Below are 21,360 nucleotides of genomic sequence, written 5' to 3'. Positions count from 1 at the left end.
TTTTTTTCGTTTTTATATAAATTTAATTTTAAAAAAAATGAGAAAATATTTTTATTATTCTGAATTTTATAGTAAAATATTATTTTGTATATATCTATAATTTTACATGATGTTCTTCTCTGCATTTATAGTAAGAATAACAGAAATTGATAGATTTCGAATTTTTCGGAAGAAATAATATTTTTATAAATGATTTTCATTTGTCAAAAATGTCGTGTTCAATTTAAAATTACAATTAATAGGTTTAATTCAAAAATAAATTCCATTATGATGTCAAGTTAATATTAATCCTAAGATTGCATTGAGGTCATAAGTAAAACTTTACGATTATGGAAATGCTTGACCTTCTATAAATTACGGAGTTATAAACTATTTCTGTATTGTAGGGCTTCTAACTTCATGAGTTTGTAGTCACCGGAAACTAGCTTTCACGAGGTCAGAGTTAAGTCCTCAGATTACAATATGTGGATCATGGCTAATGTTTCATACTTCAAACTCAAATCACAGATTCTCTATTTCAATGTATCATTAAATTATCATTAAATATGATTAAATTAAAATATTATTGTTAAATAATATTACATAATAGTAAAATGAAATTATAACGATAGATCAGATTAAATTCTTTACTTGGATGTTATACACGGATAACATTTAAATTTGCATAATTTTAGATACGACTTAAAATTGATCGATATTCTTTATAAATACAATTTCAATCGTTGATTCATATAAATAATTCATAATAATTATTACTCTAAGGAAGAATATTTAAAAAATGTGAATGATAAAATAAATCATGATTTATTTTATTGTTTTCTTTTAAATATTCTATGTAATAATAATCTTATTTCAATTTTGGATTATATTATTTCAATGTAATGAAATCAAATGTAATTAATAGTAAATCAAATATAATATTTCTATGTAATTATTCTGGATAATATAACTATATTAATTTATTTAGTTTTATTACATAAATACATAATCATTTTTACATAAATCTAATTTATTAGTATTTATTACTTCTATTAATCTACACTTCCTATCTTCGTCTTTTTCATCTTTTCACTTTAATTCTAATAAATTGTAATAAAAACAATTATTATTCTCGACACAAAATTTCTCGTTACATCCTATTTTTCTCCAAAAAATTATTTATCCTTTTGTAATATCAATCAAACACAGCCCCTATTAAACCACCCTTATATAACAAGCATCGACCAGCAATCGATTTCGTTCAATTCGTATAGGTAACAACGAATCGCCTTCTATATTCGACAAAATCGAAGTTGATTTTTCCATCGCTATAAGGCCATCACGGCAACACTTTTTTCATCCATTTCCTTCTCCCTCCCCCCTTTCCATCCCTTCTACCAACCAATGTTCGTTATGCTTTCTTTTACTCCGACGCTTGCACACACTGCTTCGTGCTTTTTTTATTATTTTTTATTTTCTATTTTCTATTTTCTTTTTTTTCCTTTTTTTTTTGTTTTTGCCATCTCGTTCGGCCGAGCTACTAAAAAGGAATAGGTGAAAACTGTTAATTGGTTCCGCGGTGAAAATACGGCGTCGGTGGCCGCCGGCCGGCACAGGTACAATTTAAGCGGGCCGATTGCATACACGTGTATATGCCCGCTTGGGCGTGTGTATGTGCGTGTATGTGTGTGGTGCGCGCGCGTATGTGTGTCGGGCGCACGCGTGCACGCCACGAGCGTCAAGGCGTGTATCGTGCCAGCATGTCCGTCCAATTATGGAAAATTAATTGGCGATCAGTGACTCGGGGCGATGGGGACATAGTTCCGCGTCGAATAAACTTCCTTTGTATTCCGATCAGCCTTTGACAGCAGTGTAATAATTAAAGTAATTAACGTACGAGCCAATAAATTCGCGATCGCCGCGGGTTGTCGCGTGTATACGCGAGCGCCAGCTAGTATGATAAACAATTACGGCGTGCGAACAAGCGGCTGTTGCGAAGATGGTTCCTTTTTTCCCGTTCGTGGGTAAGGATTGGTAAAGGTTAGATTTGTTTGATGAGGGTTGGAAAGTTTCGAGTGGGGAAGAAAAAGGTTTGGGAGGTGAATTATCGTATCGATCGATCTTATATCTTCCTTAAAGTTTTTAAGTAATTCTTTCGATAATTAAGATATATATAATATAATTGTCTATTTTCGATTGATTATTTTTCGATTTCTTTATTTAAATAATATATTATACTGCGTGTCATTTGAACCAAATGGATATCAAATTGTAATCTGTTTTGTAGCATCAGTTTTAATTCTAATAGAAGTTGGGGATAAAGATTGGAAAAAGTTAGATTTGTTTAATGAGGTTATATTAATATAGATTTCTATTTTGGATTTTTCGATCTCTCTATTTAAAAAAAATTATCATTCATTATCGTACTGCGATCATCGAATCCTGGCTGTCATTTGAACTATAAATGTCAATGAAAAACTATTGTGATATTGTATTATCATTTATTATTTTTAATAATCCTTGGTGTTTGATGTTGTGTTATCAATCATAAAATAATTAATGATGATTAACAATTGGTGAGCATTTCAAAATTTATATTTATTATATTTTTCAAATAAATATTTATATTTATAAAAATTATATAATAATATATAAATATAAATATAAATATAGTAATGTTATTTACAAATTATTTATATGATTTATTTTATATATACAATTAGTATTGTATTAGTATTGTATCTGTCATGTCATGTTTGAAATTCAATTGACGAGGAGTTGATTGAGAGAGTTCATTCCCATAAACTAGATTCCCAATCCAAAGTTTTTAAGGAATTAGAAATTTGGTTTTTGATAGCCATAATGTTTTTATTTGCAATTATTTATACAGATAATTTTGTGATTAAAATTTTCAATTTTTTACTTATATTAATATATATATAATGAATGAAAATAGTGAACGCTAAGAAAATACTAGGTAAACATTCATCACATATATTTGTAACATTTGTAATTTTATAATTATGTGTTTGAAAAATATAATGAAATAAAAATAATATTTATATAATTATATATTTATATATATTATTTATATATAATTATATATATTATAATTATTATATTTTAATTATTAATCAATTTTAGTTCGAATGTAATATTATTAATAATAAAATAAGCTAATCAAAAATTATTAAACCGTAGAATCTCTGGAAGTTTGACAATGAAAGTTATATTTTAATTATTATTATGGTATATAATTATGGTTTCGCAAGTAACTTTTCAGATTAAAATTTGATTTGTTGTTTCATTTCATTATGAGAAATATAATATAATTAGACAAAATATTTAATTTAAATATACAAAAATCTAGAACGTGTTCGAAATGTAAAAATATCCAAAATATAGCATATATATTTGTAGAACAAAAATAAATTTAAATTCCATTTTTTTAATCATAAAATATAAAAATTTTGCATAAAAATTCACAGTCCAATAATAATAATATTATCCAATTCAAATTAATATTTCATTTCAATCATCAAATAATATTTCATATAAGTAAATCCAATAAATTTAAAAAACAGATTAATACTTGGAAGCATTTTTTAAATCCATAAATTTAAAAAATCATCAATTTAGAACAAAAATTCATCTTCTCTATGTATCTTTTCTGAATTAAGATGTTAATTAATGATTGATTACATTCCAACCTCGCTGGTTATTTCCAACTTTACAAGCGTTCCTTTCACGCATGGAGAAAACGTCTGCCTTCACCCAGGAAGTGCAAATATTTACATCCTGTAACCAACTATAGCTAATCCGTGTAGAACTCGACGATGCTATGTTGTGGACTTCCTCCGCTAGATTATAATTTTCCCATTAGACTCTCGCGGCGTCTTTGACTATGAATGCTGTTAAAGCTTTGCGAGTATACGATTTCCAAGGTAGGAACAATATTTGCAGTATACGTTAAGAAAAGTACAGGTTTTCTTTCCATGGATGCGGTCAACAGGTACCCTCGAACGAAAGGAACGTTGTCGTGCGATTATGGCATCTGAAAAATATTTGTGCTCGCCCGCTAATATTCTCATACTATACGGATTTCTTTGATCGTTTCCACGAATTTATTTCCCTTATTATTATCGTTTTTCATATCCTTTTTAATCTTTTCAATACAAGCACAATTTTATTTTTATTAATTGAGTTTATCTCGATCGAAAAATTATAATTATTGGCGAATAGAAAAATAGATTATTCGATAATGATACGTTTGAAAGTACGATAAAAAGATTTCTTGATATTGAACAATATATTTATATCGGATTTATCGGTCAAAAATAATCGTTTATGTTAATTATGTTAATTATTATAAATATTATAACAAATATAAAATATAAATTGTCTTATAAAAATTTCTATTGTAAATGTAATAATTTTTTAAAAAATTGTCATATGTAAAGACAAAATAACTATTACTATTAATAAATACTTTTGATCAATCTCATATTAACAATATTTATTATTGTCTGTAATATATTTATATATTTATCTATTTTATGTTGAACTAAACTTTACTTTACGTTGTATTTCACTCGATTTTTTCAGAAATATAAAATATTATTTTATAATGTAATTTAGTACAGCTATATTTATTAGTTTTATAGAGAATATAACAATTGATCAGACAAAATGAATTAATAATGTACTGGTATTTATATTAATCCTTATTGAACAAATTTTTATAAAAAGCAAGCATTGAATAGAAAAATCTATCAAAAATTTAAATTCAGTATTTCTTTTATATATGCAACTAAACAAAAAACTCATATTAATATACTCATATTAAATACGAATGCCAAGATTAAATGGTAAAATGTGCGTAATACACATAATACAATTTGAAAAATTGATTTGAAAATTTATATTTATATTTTTTCAATTATCCTTGTATATATTCTTGACTCACGGAAATACACAAAACATAATTTCGTTCCCTCGCGAAAATTCTTTCCATCATTAAATCTTGAACGAGAAGAGGACAGCTGTAAAATATGTATAACAATTTGTTCCTTCGTAGAAATTTACCCCTTTTCATCGTCAAACCGTGACAAAATAAATGAAATGGCACCACTTTCACGGTTGAACAGGGCCAAGAACGCGAACGAATTTTCCACAAAACGAATCTTCACCCTTTGCGTCCATTGCGATTCTCGTAATTCTCGGCACTCGATGGAAATATCCACGCCCAGGATAATCACGTTGGACTCATCGGTTTCCACGACGTTAAGCCTACCAGCCAGATCACCTTTGAGTCCCAGAAAATTCTTGCACCAGACTCTGTAACCATCCTAGAAGGAGGAAGTGAGACGGAGAGAAACAACAAGAGCAAACGAGAAGAAGTTCGAGGAGCAAGAGCCGAATAGCTTCGAGCCAGCGGATAATTCGCAGGCTCAATTTCCAGCGTTGGCTTTTGCTCGGCCAGCTTTATTCTCTTTTTATTATTACTTCTCTTTCGTCGATTATTTTCTCCACCTAAAGAGGCAAGAAGGCGGCCAGTCAAGTGTAAGCTGAAGTAACGAGTATATACACGCGAAACGTTCATTTCAGGGGCCGGCCAGGTACAACAACTTAGCACCCCCCAGGTCGGAGCTCACTGAAATCTGAACAGTGGGAAATGAAATGGTGGGGCACGAGGGGAGGGAGGACATCCACTTAGCACGCCGCTTAGACGTGAAAACATCTGTATTGTCGCTGTATTAACGTCAGGGGACTGGTCCACGATGATTATCGTGGAAATTATAATCTTTTGCTTGGAAACGTACCTCCGTGGCGGAAACTTTTTAAAACCGAATCCTACTAAGAGATGATGAAAAAGAAGTTTCTCTTTGCATCGTCTATCCTCTAATTCTGCTAGTGTAATGTTTTTTTTAAACTTTTTTAAATTGCGATTCTTTTTTTTTTTAATATTCAAATAACTTTTATCGTAGAATATTTCTATCATGTATCACTCTTTGTTTTAAAATTTTATTTTAGTGGTTTTTATCGCGTTATTTATGATTAGCGAGTAAAATAATTGGTAATTATATTTATTTAAAATAAAGTGTTAAAAGCAAAAAGATATTCTTATGGAGTATTAAAATAAAGAGTTAAATTAAATTAAAAAGTGATAGCATATCCTAAGAATCGAAATTTGAAAAATATAATGATATAATGCGATCTTTAGTTGAAATATATCTACTATCGGTTTATGAAAATATATAATATATTATAAATACATTATAAAAATGTATAAAATGGAAAACACTAATTTATTTGTTTTCAATCCTTCTAGTACAAGGCATCAGCTATAATCAAATCAAAAGTGATCTATAAATCTAAATTTTGTCGATCAAAAAATATAGCCATCGAATTGCAAAAATTAATAAGTTTGGTAAAATTTTTTATTTTTAATTTTGTGGATATATAAAATATTGAGAAAATATATAAACATTTATATAATTATTGTGTTACTGTAATAAATATGTGTATTAATTTGTATTAATGTAATATATATGTTAAAGTAATAATCAATAGTTTATCAGAGAATTTATTTTCTATTATAATATTTGTTAATTAATTAATTTCCTATCTAACTTATAGTTAGATAAAGTTTTCTAAATTTGTATTAAACTTACAATTTTTAGTTATTAAAATTAAATTTGAAGAAATAAAGTTAATAGAATCGCATCAATAATCATGATATTGATTGTGAAAAAAAAATAAAAAAAGAGCTATTTACTGATGTTAACAATTCAATAATAATTAGATACATTGTACGAAAAAAACTTTAATCTTGGAAATGCTTAAAATTCAAAGTAATAATTAAAATATATATTTAACTATAAAAATGATGTTTAAAAAGATAGACTACTTATAGTTTCAAAAATTTAAATAAGTTTAAATTAAATCCGTGAAACTCCATTATCCGTGAGTTCGTAAAACGTAGAATAATAGCTGCTGGGTTACATGGGCGAGTTGCAGGATAAAAATCATTCTTGAAGTCAGAAAGTAAGAAGGAAAGAGAAACGAATTAAGAAACATAACAATTGAGCAATCCTGAAAACTGAGCAATCGAAATTAATTAATGCAAATAATCGAATTTTCCTGAAGTTTGATGCATAAAAAAGTAAGTATCGTATTTTGAATTAATTATAAAAATTTGATACATTTTAAAAAATCGAATAGAATCTAAGTTAAACAATCTTTTTAATTTTTCACTTTTTCTTTTGCTTTCGGAAACGGAAGAATTTCGTTACGAAATAATATTTATTCATTGGAATTAATAATCTCAAAAACGAAATCTAAAGATCTTTATTATTTATCGTTATTATTTATCCATTTCTTTCTATTTTTTATTATTCTCAAATTGCGCAAATTTTCCATTATCAAAAATTGTGTTGCTAACAAAAATGATCCCATGCAGCGAATTCGATTCCCAGAAAATCTGGTCCCGTCCGAAAGAATCGATAATCCCGCGGGAAGGATAATCCTGATTCGCATAGGCAGGCATCAGCCATTTGTCCGCACCGAGCTCGCATGTCCTCCCATGTATCGTACCTCTAACCACACCAAATCGCAAATGTTCCCTCCTCCAAAATATCCTAACGATCTCATTTCCAGATCTCTTCTCTTCAAGAGGCAACGATTTTAAATTCATACGAACGAGTTTCTTTCTTTTTTCTTTTTTTTTCTACGCCCTCCTCCTTCAAACGAGCATCGCGCTTTAACCATTCTTCGATCCTTCTCACTTTGTCACTGCGCGAAACTGGTCGTCGAAATCACTTTCCTCTAAATCATAGAGCCATGTGCCTCTATCGATTTGCATGCGAATGCCGATGCAATCGTGTTTAGATGAATCTGAAACTGTGTATCTATTCGGCACGGTGCTAATGAAATTCACGAGTGCGCCGTGACAATGGGATCGTCTTCACCATGATGGAATGGCCGAATTTCACAGAGCGTGTATTTCTGGAACATGCTGGTAAACCATGCAGGGCGGGTATACGCGGCCAATCCGGGATCCATCCATCCTACGGATCCTACGATTAACGTACACGGATTAGGATTAAGGTTGGCGCAGATTTTTCGATGTGGACTTCGGGATTGAAGTGTGCACGCACGCTATCGGGGATCGTACGGTACGGGGGTAAGAAGAGATGGCCGGAGGGGGATACACGTTCATACAATGTCCGGGGTACGTGCGCGACCTATGGAAAACCTTTTCACGCTCGGTTCTCCACGTATCGCGTCACGATCCTCCCCACCGGAGGACCGATCCTGACAACAATGACGACGACAGTCAATGCACATTACAACGGTTTTATGTTATTAATACGGACGCATTGGGCGGGATTTGAATAATTGAACAGATCTGCCGGATCAACGATTTGACGGGGGGAGGGAGGGAGTAATAGTTTGGCATCGTACCATTTATAAGTATTTGACCACCTTCTTTTCATTTCAAATAGAAATAAAATGTGTTCGACTCAGTTATCGATCGATTGATTCTTAAAATATCGTAAAAGGAATAATTAAATTATTCTATTTTTCCAAGTTAATTTATCATGCGTATTATCCGTAAAGTATGAATATATCAGTTTATCTGTATATTAGTTTATAATTTAAAAAAATTATCGATCGAAAAATTGTTGAAAATAAAATGAGAAATTCGCCGAAATTCGTCGAAATTTATTATAGCGTATATTAAACATATGATGCATTTTAATATCTAAGATTATTTGGATCAATTTAAAATTATTTCAATTCAATAATTATTTTATACGTATCATTCGGTTATTTTATGTATATATAAAATTGTAATAACTTAATTTATATGCAAAATGTATATTAATCATTGAAATTTAAAATATTTACTACCTCTAGATATTATTAATTGAGAGAATTATATATTAAAACTATATATGTCCATTTTAAATCAGTTAAACATATTTATTTTTAATATTAACATTTGAATATCAAAAGTAAAAATTTAGATATGTTGTTAACAAAAGAAAATACTAATATTATTTACGATTATTGTATTGAAATTGTTTGAAGTACCAGAAAAATAGATTGCAATAAATATCAATATTTTTAAAAAATAGAAATGATGATACTATATTTATTTTTTAATTTATGTTATAAATAAGATGAATGATCCCTTTCAAAAATAAATAATTCTTTGAAATACATGTATGTTCTTTTCTCTGTGTATAAATTTTATTATCTATTGCATTCAAATTTTGTTAGTATATATTGAATTAATTGTATAAACATTTTATTATTAACAATTAAACGATCGAAATATTTTTAACTTCCTTTTTCATTACTACAAACTGAAATAGAGAAGGAACACCAGAAGATGCATTCAAAGTTTTATATCAAGCTATTCATATTTCTCAGTTACTCGTTTTTAAATTACTCACTTTTTTATTTTTTATTTTTTAAAAAAACTTTAATCATATCAAACGCTTATTGAATAGTTTCGGATTTCTACCCGATAATTTCATAACGCTTGAATACTGAATATCAATATCTCAATATCAATATATTAATACGTGCACCAAATGATTAACAAGATGGTTTAGTATCCTTTATGATTAACCGAATTGCCGAATTATATTCTCTGTTTTATTATCTGGGGCTATTAGATATTAGAGAATTTTGGAATTTGTACAGACTTAACGTTGAATTCGTTCGAATTATATTCAACTAATACGAAATACCGTACGCAGATTTATTTGTTTATGCAAATAACAACCAGTCCGAAACGGCATCGAATTTCCATTCGATAATACTTCGGTGTAATCCACACGTTAAAATCATAATATCCTCAAATCTGACCAATAGGTATTATGAAAAAAAATTGTTTCGGTTATATGTACAGAGAGGTTCGGTTCGGTTCGCCGTTTCAATCTGCGAATCAATCAAGCACGCGCGCGCGCACGCTTGCGAGAAAATCTGCACTTCATCCGATGCGAATGCCAACGATTCTGTATCGCGATATCCATAATACGTCAGTTTTATAATATCCACGTTATAACGCAGATTAAAAACATCGAAAACCTTATTTTTGTCGAATTTGTCAATTGTTCGTGATCTTGTTCTGAATGATATTTAGATCTGCTGTGTGTATCTGATATTTCAGACAGTTGCAAAACACTAAAGAATCGATTATTGTTTAAATGTCATGCAAAATATATCGAAGAATATACATTGCTAACGAATGTCGTAATATTAAAATGAAATGGTACACCATTAACTAAAAGTGTAAAATCATTTGTCCATCCATGTGAACTCCAACTGAAGAAGAAAAATTCAGTTAAAAATTTATCGAAGTAAAGCAAGTTTTAATAAAATTAATAAGAAGTTCGATATAAATAAAATATGTAATTTCAGATTTTTTTAATTTTCTTATTTTTTTGAATAGTGATATACATTCCTTAATTATTTAATAAACATTTTTATAATGTTATAGATTTATAATTGAAAACAGAATCTCGATAATTAACTAACGAGAAAGAGAGAGATTAGATAGATTTATTATAAATCTTGGATCATTTCGTATAAAATCCAATTTTATTCTTTTCTCGCATACGCCTAATAGAAAACAACAATTTTTAATCCATGAAACCATCCAGAACAAATCAATAAATTGTTTAATAAGAAATAATCAAAGAATCGATAATTTGATTTAAACATATTCATTAAGACGTTTTTCCGTATTTTGCAGAAATATTCTCACAACTTTTCGAAACCTCCTACGAAAATAAATTCGATCTTCGAGTTAAATTGAACGAGAAGAAAAAGCGAAAAGATACCGGAAGCAAAGATACGAAACACCCGTACAATAATCTCTCCGGTTACGAATCTCTCTCTCCCCTCCCCTTCTCCCTCCCTTCCCCCGTAGCTGCGAGGGAAACATGGAAATTATTTTCAGAAACAATATCTGAGCGAATTCGATCATCGTAGGGAAACCGTTCAAATCCAAACACTTTTAGAAGCATGATTAATTCGCGAATACGATTCGCGCAGTGTAAACTCGGAAAGCTGTGTAATACGCGAGACACATCGTGATTATCCGTTGTAAATACCGTTTCTTTCACCATTTCCACCGATGCACAATCGTCTCTCTCTCTCTCTCTCTCTCTCTCTCTCTCTCTCTCTCTCTCTCCACCATCCCATGCACCGTGGAAGCCCGACGCGTGCGTCGACAGGGGTTGAAAGGACATTCTGCCGGCTCGTTCGGCGCCTCCCCTCCCCTCCTGCCATTCTTTCAATCCCGAAACCATCGCACTGTTGTCAGAAGATCGCACCTCCGCATGCATCCTCCCGGAAACCATTCCTCCTCGTCGGGTGCCACCGTTTTCGTTCGCCCGTTCTCCGTCTCTCTTTCCCCGTTTGGCTTCCTGCTCTCGAGCCTCCCCCGTATCCCTTTTCATCTCCACGACACTGCCTCGTAGGGGATGTCGAGCGGCGAAGGGTGGTGGAAAAGTGGATGGAGCCAGGGTGAGCCACGCCCCGCTTTAGTGTCGGCAAAACTTCGCTGGATATATTCGAGGGTGTCTCTGTCCCTCTGTCACTAATACGGGGGTGGCTACCCGTACGTAGATGCCGGCGAATCTAAGCGCACCCCCCCAGAGGTCAACGCGTACATACACGACCGGAGTCGGACCAGTCGTCGGATATCCTTTATCACTCGCTGCACATCTCGACTTCTGCACACGGGCGTCGGATTGATTTCGTCCTCGTGGCTGTCCTCCGAATACGCCGGCGAATACACCTCTCCCGTTGTTGCCGGTCCGATCGATTTGGATCATATTAACGTTTTAACCATCGTCGATCATCTCTTTCAGCCTGGCGATCGATGAAGTAGTGATTCAAGCTCGATTTTTATTCAGAGTTATAAGAAATATATTATTATTCGAGTCGGGGAAGTACACGCGATACGAAAATTGTGGGGAATGATTGTTTTGGGGATTTCGGAAAGTGGACGGAAATCGAAGACAGTGCATAGTTTGGTGATCCGTTTGTGATGGGACAGAAAGGGATCTCGAGAAATTTCGCATCATCGCGGACTTGAATATATTTTATTTATTTACGCGCGTTGCTTCTTCATCGGTGCTCTTGATATGTGATCCTTACACATCTGTTCGGGATAACGAACGCTTGACCGTGACAGCGTTGTACAATTCCATACGTATATCGTAATAAGCAAGTTTTTCTACGTTTTTCATTTTCAAGCGTATCGAAATAAACCTCAGTGTACATCGAAACCTATATATGCATCTTCAAGAATGTCCTCCCTCAGGTTATAGCAACTTGAGTTTATCCCTCGTGATATACATTACTCAAAACGACACTCGCCATCTCGCCGATACGAACATTTAAAAAAAGTACATATATTTCGCTGTACCAGTGAAAGTTTCGATTTCACAACGATCCCTGTAACATGGTAGAGAGTACCTATGCGAGTGATTCGCCCAGATCGCGTTCTCCGATGACGGAGCCGTCGAGTCCTCTTCAAGATGGTCCCGGAATATCCGGCTACCGATATCTCTACAATTATTCGCCGGAGAGTTTGCAGCACAAGTTGAAGAGCAACGACGAGCAAAATGTGACTGGGAGGCGACACGAGATCGATGGACGCGACAGAACGTTTTCGAGAAGTCCATTGAGCTCCGAAGAGATACGATTCAGACCGCGCGAGGTCTCGAGGCCAAGTTCCTCGGCCACCATGTCCTCCCCTACGTCCGCCTTCACCATCGAGAACATCTTAGCGCCTAGACCCATAGGAAACATGACACCCACCAGCACCAGTAGCCTTGGATCGATCATTCAAAACCCGGAAGCCGTGGGATCGCCGTCGAGGACCACGCCGATCCATCCTCTTCAGCAACAGATCCATCATCTGGCGTTCACATCCGCGGACTTGTTCGGTGAGTTGTTCCGTTTCCGAGTATGGATACGGTGGTGGAAGGTTCTTTTCGATGGAAAATCTTTCGATGGAAAGAAATAGGAAAAACGCGTTTGAAAGTTTCTTTTATGCATCAATTCGATAAAATTTTTTTGATAATTGGATTCTAAAAATTATATTATTTTTAATAACGTTCTAAAATAACATTTATAGAAATGTAACATCTTTAATATCGTAAAATAATTTCATCTTAATATCAAAGGTATCATTATATAAATCTTACATTTACTTTGCATAAAAAGTATAGATCAGTATCTAACGTATCTTATTTAAGATCTATATATGTAGAAATAAAGTTGAAGCAACGACGAAATATTTCGTGCTTGCATAATTTTGCAAAATTGAAATCGATTGATTATCAATTAATTTACTTATAAAGTGAATTAGTCCGTCGAATGTTTTCCTTTATCTTCACCGCCGAGCAAATATCGACATAACACTTGCACGAAGGAAATCCCTCGTTAATTCGGAAATAATAGCTTGCCCCGTGGTTCCGCGTATATTACACGCGTCCCTCCCTCCTGGATCTCGTGACGTAAAAATGAAAGAAGGCGTAAATCCTCGCGGGTGGACCGACGCGTTCCGCAACGAAATTTCCTTTATGCCCCCGAGGGCTTTAAGTATTTCACCCGCAAGAACCTCGACGCAGATTGGGGATGCGCAGGCTGAAATCCGCAATCCGTTTCGATCACGCGCGAACGATTTAGCTCCTTGCAATCCCGTGCTGGAAGATGAAAAACGAGAAGGAAAAATATGCAACGCTCGGCGTTTTCGATGGAAAGAGACAGGATAGAGGCATGGAAAGAGAAAGAGAGAGAGGGAGAGAGAGAAGCGCGAGCGACGCCGCGGTTGAAAGCATAAGCATCCACCCTTCGCACATTTTTATGCGGAGACGTCGCCTCTAAGCAGCTTTCTTCGAGATTTTAAACCAAAACATCCCTTGGGACCAGGGGGGTGGTTCCCAGTATTTTTTCCCAGTTCCCTTTTCACGCGGAATAAGGTTGTGAATTGTTGAGAAACATTATTACAATTTTCATCGCTCTAATATTCGGTGATAAACGCGAAACCTTTCACGTTTCGATTAATCTTCTTTTAACTCCTCCTAGTTCGTTTCCTTTATCTTTCTTTCTATTTTTAATAACGTTTTTCGTGTTAAAGTGATCTAATAGATATTTGTTTTACTATTATTTGGGAGACTGAGAATAACGTTCAATGAATATTTAAGAAAAGAATACCTTTTTTTCGTATCTTTTTACGAAATTCTCTGGTTTCAATATTGGCTTTAATTTGTAATTAGCCGTGTTAGGTAACTTGAAATAACATAGCATACTTCCATTATGATTCTCTCTCCTTCGTTTCATTGATATCTTCGATCGAAACGAAATGAGAAATGATACCTAATGTAACTTCAACTATTCAACTCCCAGAAATGCAGCGATTATCAATCAAAGAGATCGATGGCTTCCTTTACTTTTGATAAAAATTTTTCATTTCATCGACGTAACATTTTAAGAAATAGAATTAATTTAATATTATTAATGATAGTTCTTTCTCGTTTTCAGCTGCAGCATATCCTAGTTTATATTCCGGCGGTTACGTGGCAGCAATGGCAGCCGCCGGCGTTTCGCTTCACGGTCAACCGGCCTTCTATCACGCGGCTCATCCCTATCAAATAAATCCAAACGCCACGGCTGTGGGGCCGATGGCGAAGAGGAAGCGTCGTCACAGGACGATATTCACCGAAGAGCAGCTGGAACAACTGGAAGCCACTTTCGACAAGACGCACTATCCAGACGTAATTTTGAGAGAACAGCTCGCTCTTCAGGTCGATCTCAAGGAGGAACGAATCGAGGTGAGTTTAGACAAAATATTTAGATATGGTTATGAAATTTCAGTTTTTTGAATGTAAGATTTTTCTTTTGAAGAAATATTCGGTATTCCCCACTAGTGTTTATAATTTAGATTTATTTTTGTTCTTCGTACGTATATTGATATTTTTTCTATTTTTTAATTAAATTTCGTTAAATTTCTTTGTATTGTATTAAATCGTAATATAAAAATTAAAATTGAAAAGATTGAAATAAAATGTTACGTATCATTCGGTAATATTTCATATCACTAAAAAAAAAATTTGATATTACGAAATGTGAAACTTGATAAAAAATTGACATAAGGATATAATAAAAATATTTTTTTCTAATCATTATATTATGACAGGAATTTTAATTAATAAAACTCGCGTGATTTTCCAAATATTTATAATAATGGAATAAATATAATTAATAATATAATAACAAAATAAAAGAAAATATTAAAAAATATAAAATAACTAAACAAATATAAAACTAAAATATAATCAAAAAACTATAAAAGCTTAAAGAAATTCAATCTTATCATTACATTTAAAATGATTATTTTCACTACGATGAATCTAGTTTTTTTTTTTAATCTTCTTCTCTCTTCCTTTTCTACTTTTTTCTTCATTTTCGAATACAAATATTAAACAGTAAGAATTTTACAACGGATAAAATCTAGCTTTAAAGAAACAAACGCTCGTATTCTCATTCTTTATTTTTATCTTCATTTTTTCCCTCCTTTCTGAATGAAAAGAAATTCGAGCGTCGTGAGAATTTTACGTCGAAATCCTCCAGAGATCTCATAATCGGGTGGCTACTGGCTAAACTGACAAATTACTGTCCTGGGTCTGGGTGAATATTAGGTTTTCGTCTAACAAACATTGACCATTCGGATTGTCGAGAAACTCTTCGGTCTCGAGTACACGCATAATTTCTTCTTCCGATGACAAAATATGCCGTCCACTTTCTGGTTTGGAAGTCCTCGAACGTTTCTGTTGTTTGTCGCCTTAATGCACAGCCTCATAATTCTTTAACGCGATCATTAAAATTATTTACGGCCTGTATTTATCGGTCGTCGTTTGACTCGAGCCAACAAGTTGCGTGTTAGATTAAAAGCTTTGCCGATAATGTGTTTACTTCAATTATATATATATATATATATGTTTTGCGCGTGTGTCACACTCATGTGTACACGTATATATGTAAAAGCATACAAAATGGGGAAAGAGAGATGTAGAATTTATAATGTTTCGTGTATTTGATGTCGTAAAGATTTACATTGCGCGTACAATTCGTTAATTTGTCACGAGGCTCTCTTATATGTAATTAATCGATGCGATTCGTTGCTCGCTAATTGGTCAAACGTAATTTTTTATTGATGAAACGCTGTGCGTGTAACTCTATGGAATTAAAATCAAAATTTTTATCGCTCGATGGATGTGTTGGATCGGTTGCAAGGATATTTCAAAGGATTTAGGACAGTGTCATTGAGACTGGATTGTCGAAAGAACCCTTTTCTGCCACGGCATTGTTGCTTCATGATAGAAGGCCCGTGACAAGATCGATGCTCAGTTTCAGTTGCTCCTACTCGAATAAGGCGTCTTTTGAAAAGAAGATACTTATATAAGAAGAAATACAAGCTAATACATTTTTCTATAGTACTAATTATAAGAAAAAATAAAGATATTTTAAAGATACGAATATATAATAATATATTTATAGAAGAGTTAATTTGAGAAACAAATATAGTTTTCGAAAAATTACGAAACTTTTCCAAATTTTTCTTTATTTGTTTTATTTTTTTTATTTAATATTTTAATAATTATGAATAACATATATGTTAAATTTATTATAATTATACGGTTATTAAAAAAAAATTCTTTCGTACGTAATGTTAAAAAGAAATCATTGTCTGTATACTAATTTCTTTTAAAACTTATTTCCCTAAAACGTTTTCAATTTTTAAATTAAACTGACGAATAATCTTGGCCAATAAACATCTATTTCTCGTTGAAATATCCCAAGCACCAAAGTTTATCCAACACCGTCAAAGATAACCTCTTAAGAATTATCGTGATGTTGCGATAATGGGACACGAGCCTGGAATTTCTTTATTCGCGTCCGGCAATTTGTTCGAACAATCGTACAATCCCAAAGTCATTCACACTTATCGTAGACCAACAGGCCACCCGCGTCGTCGGCTTTGCCAAAGGAAATCCCTTGTCTCGAGAGTCTTTAAAGACTTTGAAACAACATATACCTGCAGCGCACCTGCCGCATCGAGGCAAGAGTTTCGATGTTTGTACAGAATTAGTGGAAAGGCGACTTTCGAAACGAGAAAAAGAGAGCGAAAGGAGAACGGGGAAAATAAAGGAAAAGACGAGAAATACTAACTCGAGAGAGGTGGGCCTAAGGCACTCGGTTCCTCCCTGTTTGGAAAGAAGCTGTGTGTTTACACGACGCGCGACGTTACGCTCTTTTTCCTATTCTCGTGATTGCATCAACAGAATGCAGAAACACGAACAACGATGCTATTGTTGTAAAAGCAAAAACGTAAAAGCATCTTATATGCGTTAGATATACAAAGTTAATTCGATGAAAATTATAATTATTTAGGTATGATAGGTGTAAGTTATTTCGTATAATCCTTTCGAATAATCACTATTATTTTCGACAAGTTTTCATCTTTTGAATAATTTTCGAATCTGCTAAAAAAAGATGGCGGTTTTGATAAAATTATTGATGCAATCTCATCCTAGAATGAATGATAATAGCATAAAGTCATATTAGAGGAATAATCCACAGAATTTTTTAGCTAAAAAAACAAATTATATTTTTTATCTTTCTTGCAAAATATATCCGAAATACATTAAACGTGATTAAACAATTTCTCTTTCTTAATTCATTATTTAAAGAACAAATTATACATCAAACTAAAGTTATAAATATTTTAATATAATGTAAAAGCTTAATTAATTTGAAACACAAATTAATTTTTAAATTAAATATATTTACTAATAAAAGTTAAGAAAAATTTCTTTGTATTTTTCATTTTTTATTTTATCCTTATATAAATGCAAAAAAATTTATTATTTATTAAAGTATGAATTGTTATTATCCTTCTATATTATTTTTAATTCTATTTATCTCAGAAGATGAAACACATAAATATATAAATTCATTAATTTGTTTCTTAACTTCTGTCAGCAAATGTATACAAAATCAAAGAAAAATTTGAAATTTAATGAATGATTCTTCAAATAAAAAAAAAAAAATAAATAAATAAATCTTAATTTCTCGAATGATAAAAAACAAGTACATTTAGATGAATTAGTAATGAAGAAAAGTTGTTTTTTTCTAATACACAATAATATAAAATATTTTATATAAATTTATATAAAAATATATGTGATCATTTCGCGTAAATAAATATATCGTATAAAATATACACGATGCAACAGGAACGGATACAATGCTGTGTGATTATTGCATAATTCAACGGTTAAGGGAGAGATCAATGCGATATTTGAAACGATGAAACATCTATCGGTAACAACCGAGAGATATTGATTGTCGGGGGTTTCGTTTAAATCGAGTCGGACAAGCGTGAAGAACAAATGCTGATTTCGAACGTGGGATGAAACCTTTTGATCTTCTCTGGCTCTTGCGCCTCGTTAAAAGTCTTCTCGATGAAATACGCGCAGGTAAAGGTGATTATCAATTAAGCGTTGTACCTGTCTTGATAAAAATTAAGATACGTTTGGCAATTTTTCGATACGATAATACGGTGAATGATATGATAGATAAGCGAATGATTGAGCATGATTGTTTTCTTTGAATTGCTTCGAATCTTCTTCTATTTAATTTAATATTAAAATCAAATTAAAATCTTACGATATATAAGATAAGAAAAGTTAAAAAAATTAACAAACAAATTTTATCATCGTAGAATGATTAGTAACATTGAATGGTTTTAAATAAACGAGAAAATCACTTTGATTATCTTTATAAAATGACAATATAATCGTTAGATATTAAAATAAATAAGTTAAAATCTAATTTATTAATTAAAAATAACGATAGTAACTTTCTAAAAAGTAATAAGTTTTTGTGAATCACAATCCACAAATTAGGATATCTCTAGTAGATATCTATAGTAGATTTCACGATATCTTTAGATATAGTATATTAAATTCATAAATTTTCTTCAAATTTATAAATAAAATATTTTGTTTCATAAAATGTCTGAATATTAAATTCCATATAAATATTTTCAAAATTCTTTTCAAATTCTATTCAAATTCTATTCAAATTCTATCAATTTATCTATATCAAGTTAATAATGTATAAATTTATTTTTTTTTAGAAAGAATTTATAAAAAATATTTTTTATTTTAATTATGGTAAATAAAAATATTAATATATAGTATTTTTACTATACTTTACAAGAACTGGAAATTTCTTATCACAAGTCAAATTATATATTTCTTGTAATGATAAACATTATTACAATTATTACAATTATTTTCAATTTGAAATTTTTTATTTAAACAATTTTTATAAATAAACTAATAGAAATTGACGGATATATTATTAATACGGATAATATAACACAAAATGAAGCATAAATTTTATATTAAAATTATTTATAATTATCAAAAAGAATATAAACAAAATTATTATTCAAACTTCTCTAATAAAATAAATACATTATGTATTATTATATATTATATGAATATTATGAAAAATATTCTGTATGTATTTACATATTTTCATATATCATAAGCAACCCAACATTTAAATAATTCTTTCGTTCAAAGTAACAAATAATTTGTTAATATACATTTCATACGAAATTTATCAACAAAGTTTGATTAGAATTAAAATTTTTATTGATATTATTATATTAAATTCAATAAAAATTTTGATTTTAAATTTTGTGAATACGTAAAACATAGCTAATGAAAATTAAGTTTTAATATCTTTTTCATTTCTTTTATTAATTATAATATAAAGTATAATCTGTAAAGTAAAAATTATAATTATAAAATATAATCTTAAATTTTAAAATTGTTAGTTTTTAAAATTAAATTGCTCTTGCATAATTGTAATATTCCTGTTTTGAAATTGTATTCGAAATATGAAAAATTTGTTGAAATTTTAAACATTGAATTCACTCTCACAAAAAATATTACTTCACGTAAATAATTTATTATATTCTCTTCATATTATATGCATACAAATTTTCATTAAAAATCAGAATTTTTAAATTAATCAAATTTTCTCATAAGATAATTGATTATGAACGATTTTTGCAATTGATTTTAAATTAGGGAGGATCGCGAGAACGAAATATTATCGAAACACAAAACACAAAATATCTCAAAATTTATATTTTAACTTGGTATCAACGAAAACAAGAAGTAAAATTTACCAAGCAAAAAATTGCAAGGGAAGCTATATTATACGAGCCTCTATTTACAATATTCCGCTTCGATTTCAAGCGTTTTCCCAACACAAAGAATCATCGTCTTCCCGTGCGCTACAAGAATTTATACCTACGAAATAAATGCGACCAGTGGACCACGATGAGATTCCTCATCAAACATTTCCTATTCCAGGTGTGGTTCAAGAACCGACGTGCCAAGTGGCGTAAACAGAAAAGAGAAGAGCAAGAACGTATGCGGAAACTTCAGTTGGAGCAACGTCAACGGGCCGACGACAATGTGCCAACGCCTGCAGTCAAAGTACCCGAACATTTGACATTAACCAGGCAGCAACAACAGCAACAACACGAACAGGACACCGACAGCTCGGATCTCGAAGTGGCGTAGTCAAAATATTGGTTGTAAACTCTTCTTTTATTCTTCTTTGTTTTTTCTTTTTTTACTATTATTATTATTATTTTTTTTTCTTTCGTTTTTATTTCTCGTCGACGACAATTCAAAACAGATTCAAAACAGACTGGTTTTCCCCTGTTACAGGGGACAAATACGTGTGTAAATACGGAATTAGGATGTAAATATATTTGTACATACAGCTTACGATCGATGTAAAATATAGGTAGTGAAATAAATTATTGATTCCCAGATATGAAACGAGAATGGGATTTTATTTTCACTCTTCCGTTCTTATTCCTTCGAAGATCGATTTAAGTATTTAACGTTAGATTGCAGGTTGAATAGAATGATTTATAATGAGATATTATTAATCACAGAATAAAAAATAAATATAGTTTTATATTTTATCTTAAAGTGGAAACTAATTTCAATGAAAATCGATAGTTAGATTCAGGAATTTAAATATTGTAAAAAATCTTATGCTAAACGATTCAAGTATTATGTCGCCATCGAATAATTAAATTATTATTTTTTTTGTCTTTATTTGTCTGTAATAATTTTTTTAAAATATGGAAAAATATTTGCTAAAAATATTATTTCGTAAAATAATTTTTTCATTTTCATTATAGAATATAATAACACTAAGAAACGGTGATTAATGAGATTAATA

The 21,360-nt window shown here is 31.2% G+C and overlaps 1 protein-coding gene across 1 annotated transcript; it reads left to right on the top strand.

Annotated features, from left to right (window-relative positions):
- The first annotated feature begins 11,598 nt into the window (after positions 1-11,598).
- Positions 11,599-20,948, top strand: LOC107993475 (homeobox protein goosecoid). The gene is made up of 3 exons (XM_017049894.3): positions 11,599-12,956; positions 14,557-14,846; positions 20,472-20,948. The coding sequence occupies exons 1-3, from the start codon at positions 12,470-12,472 to the stop codon at positions 20,682-20,684; spliced, it is 990 nt and encodes a 329-aa protein (XP_016905383.1). The 5' UTR covers positions 11,599-12,469; the 3' UTR covers positions 20,685-20,948.
- Positions 20,949-21,360: the final 412 nt, after the last annotated feature.

This window comes from Apis cerana, linkage group LG6 (assembly GCF_029169275.1).
Source record: "Apis cerana isolate GH-2021 linkage group LG6, AcerK_1.0, whole genome shotgun sequence".
NCBI lineage: Eukaryota > Metazoa > Arthropoda > Insecta > Hymenoptera > Apidae > Apis > Apis cerana.
Note: the sequence above shows the minus strand (reverse complement) of the source record. Positions and strands in the feature narration are given on the sequence as shown.

Coding starts and splice junctions, on each gene's coding strand:
- LOC107993475 (XM_017049894.3), top strand. CDS start 12,470: ATGGTAGAGAGTACCTATGCGAGTGATTCGCCCAGATCGCGTTCTCCG. Junction 12,957..14,556: donor CACATCCGCGGACTTGTTCG/GTGAGTTGTTCC, acceptor TCTCGTTTTCAG/CTGCAGCATATCCTAGTTTA. Junction 14,847..20,471: donor TCAAGGAGGAACGAATCGAG/GTGAGTTTAGAC, acceptor TTCCTATTCCAG/GTGTGGTTCAAGAACCGACG.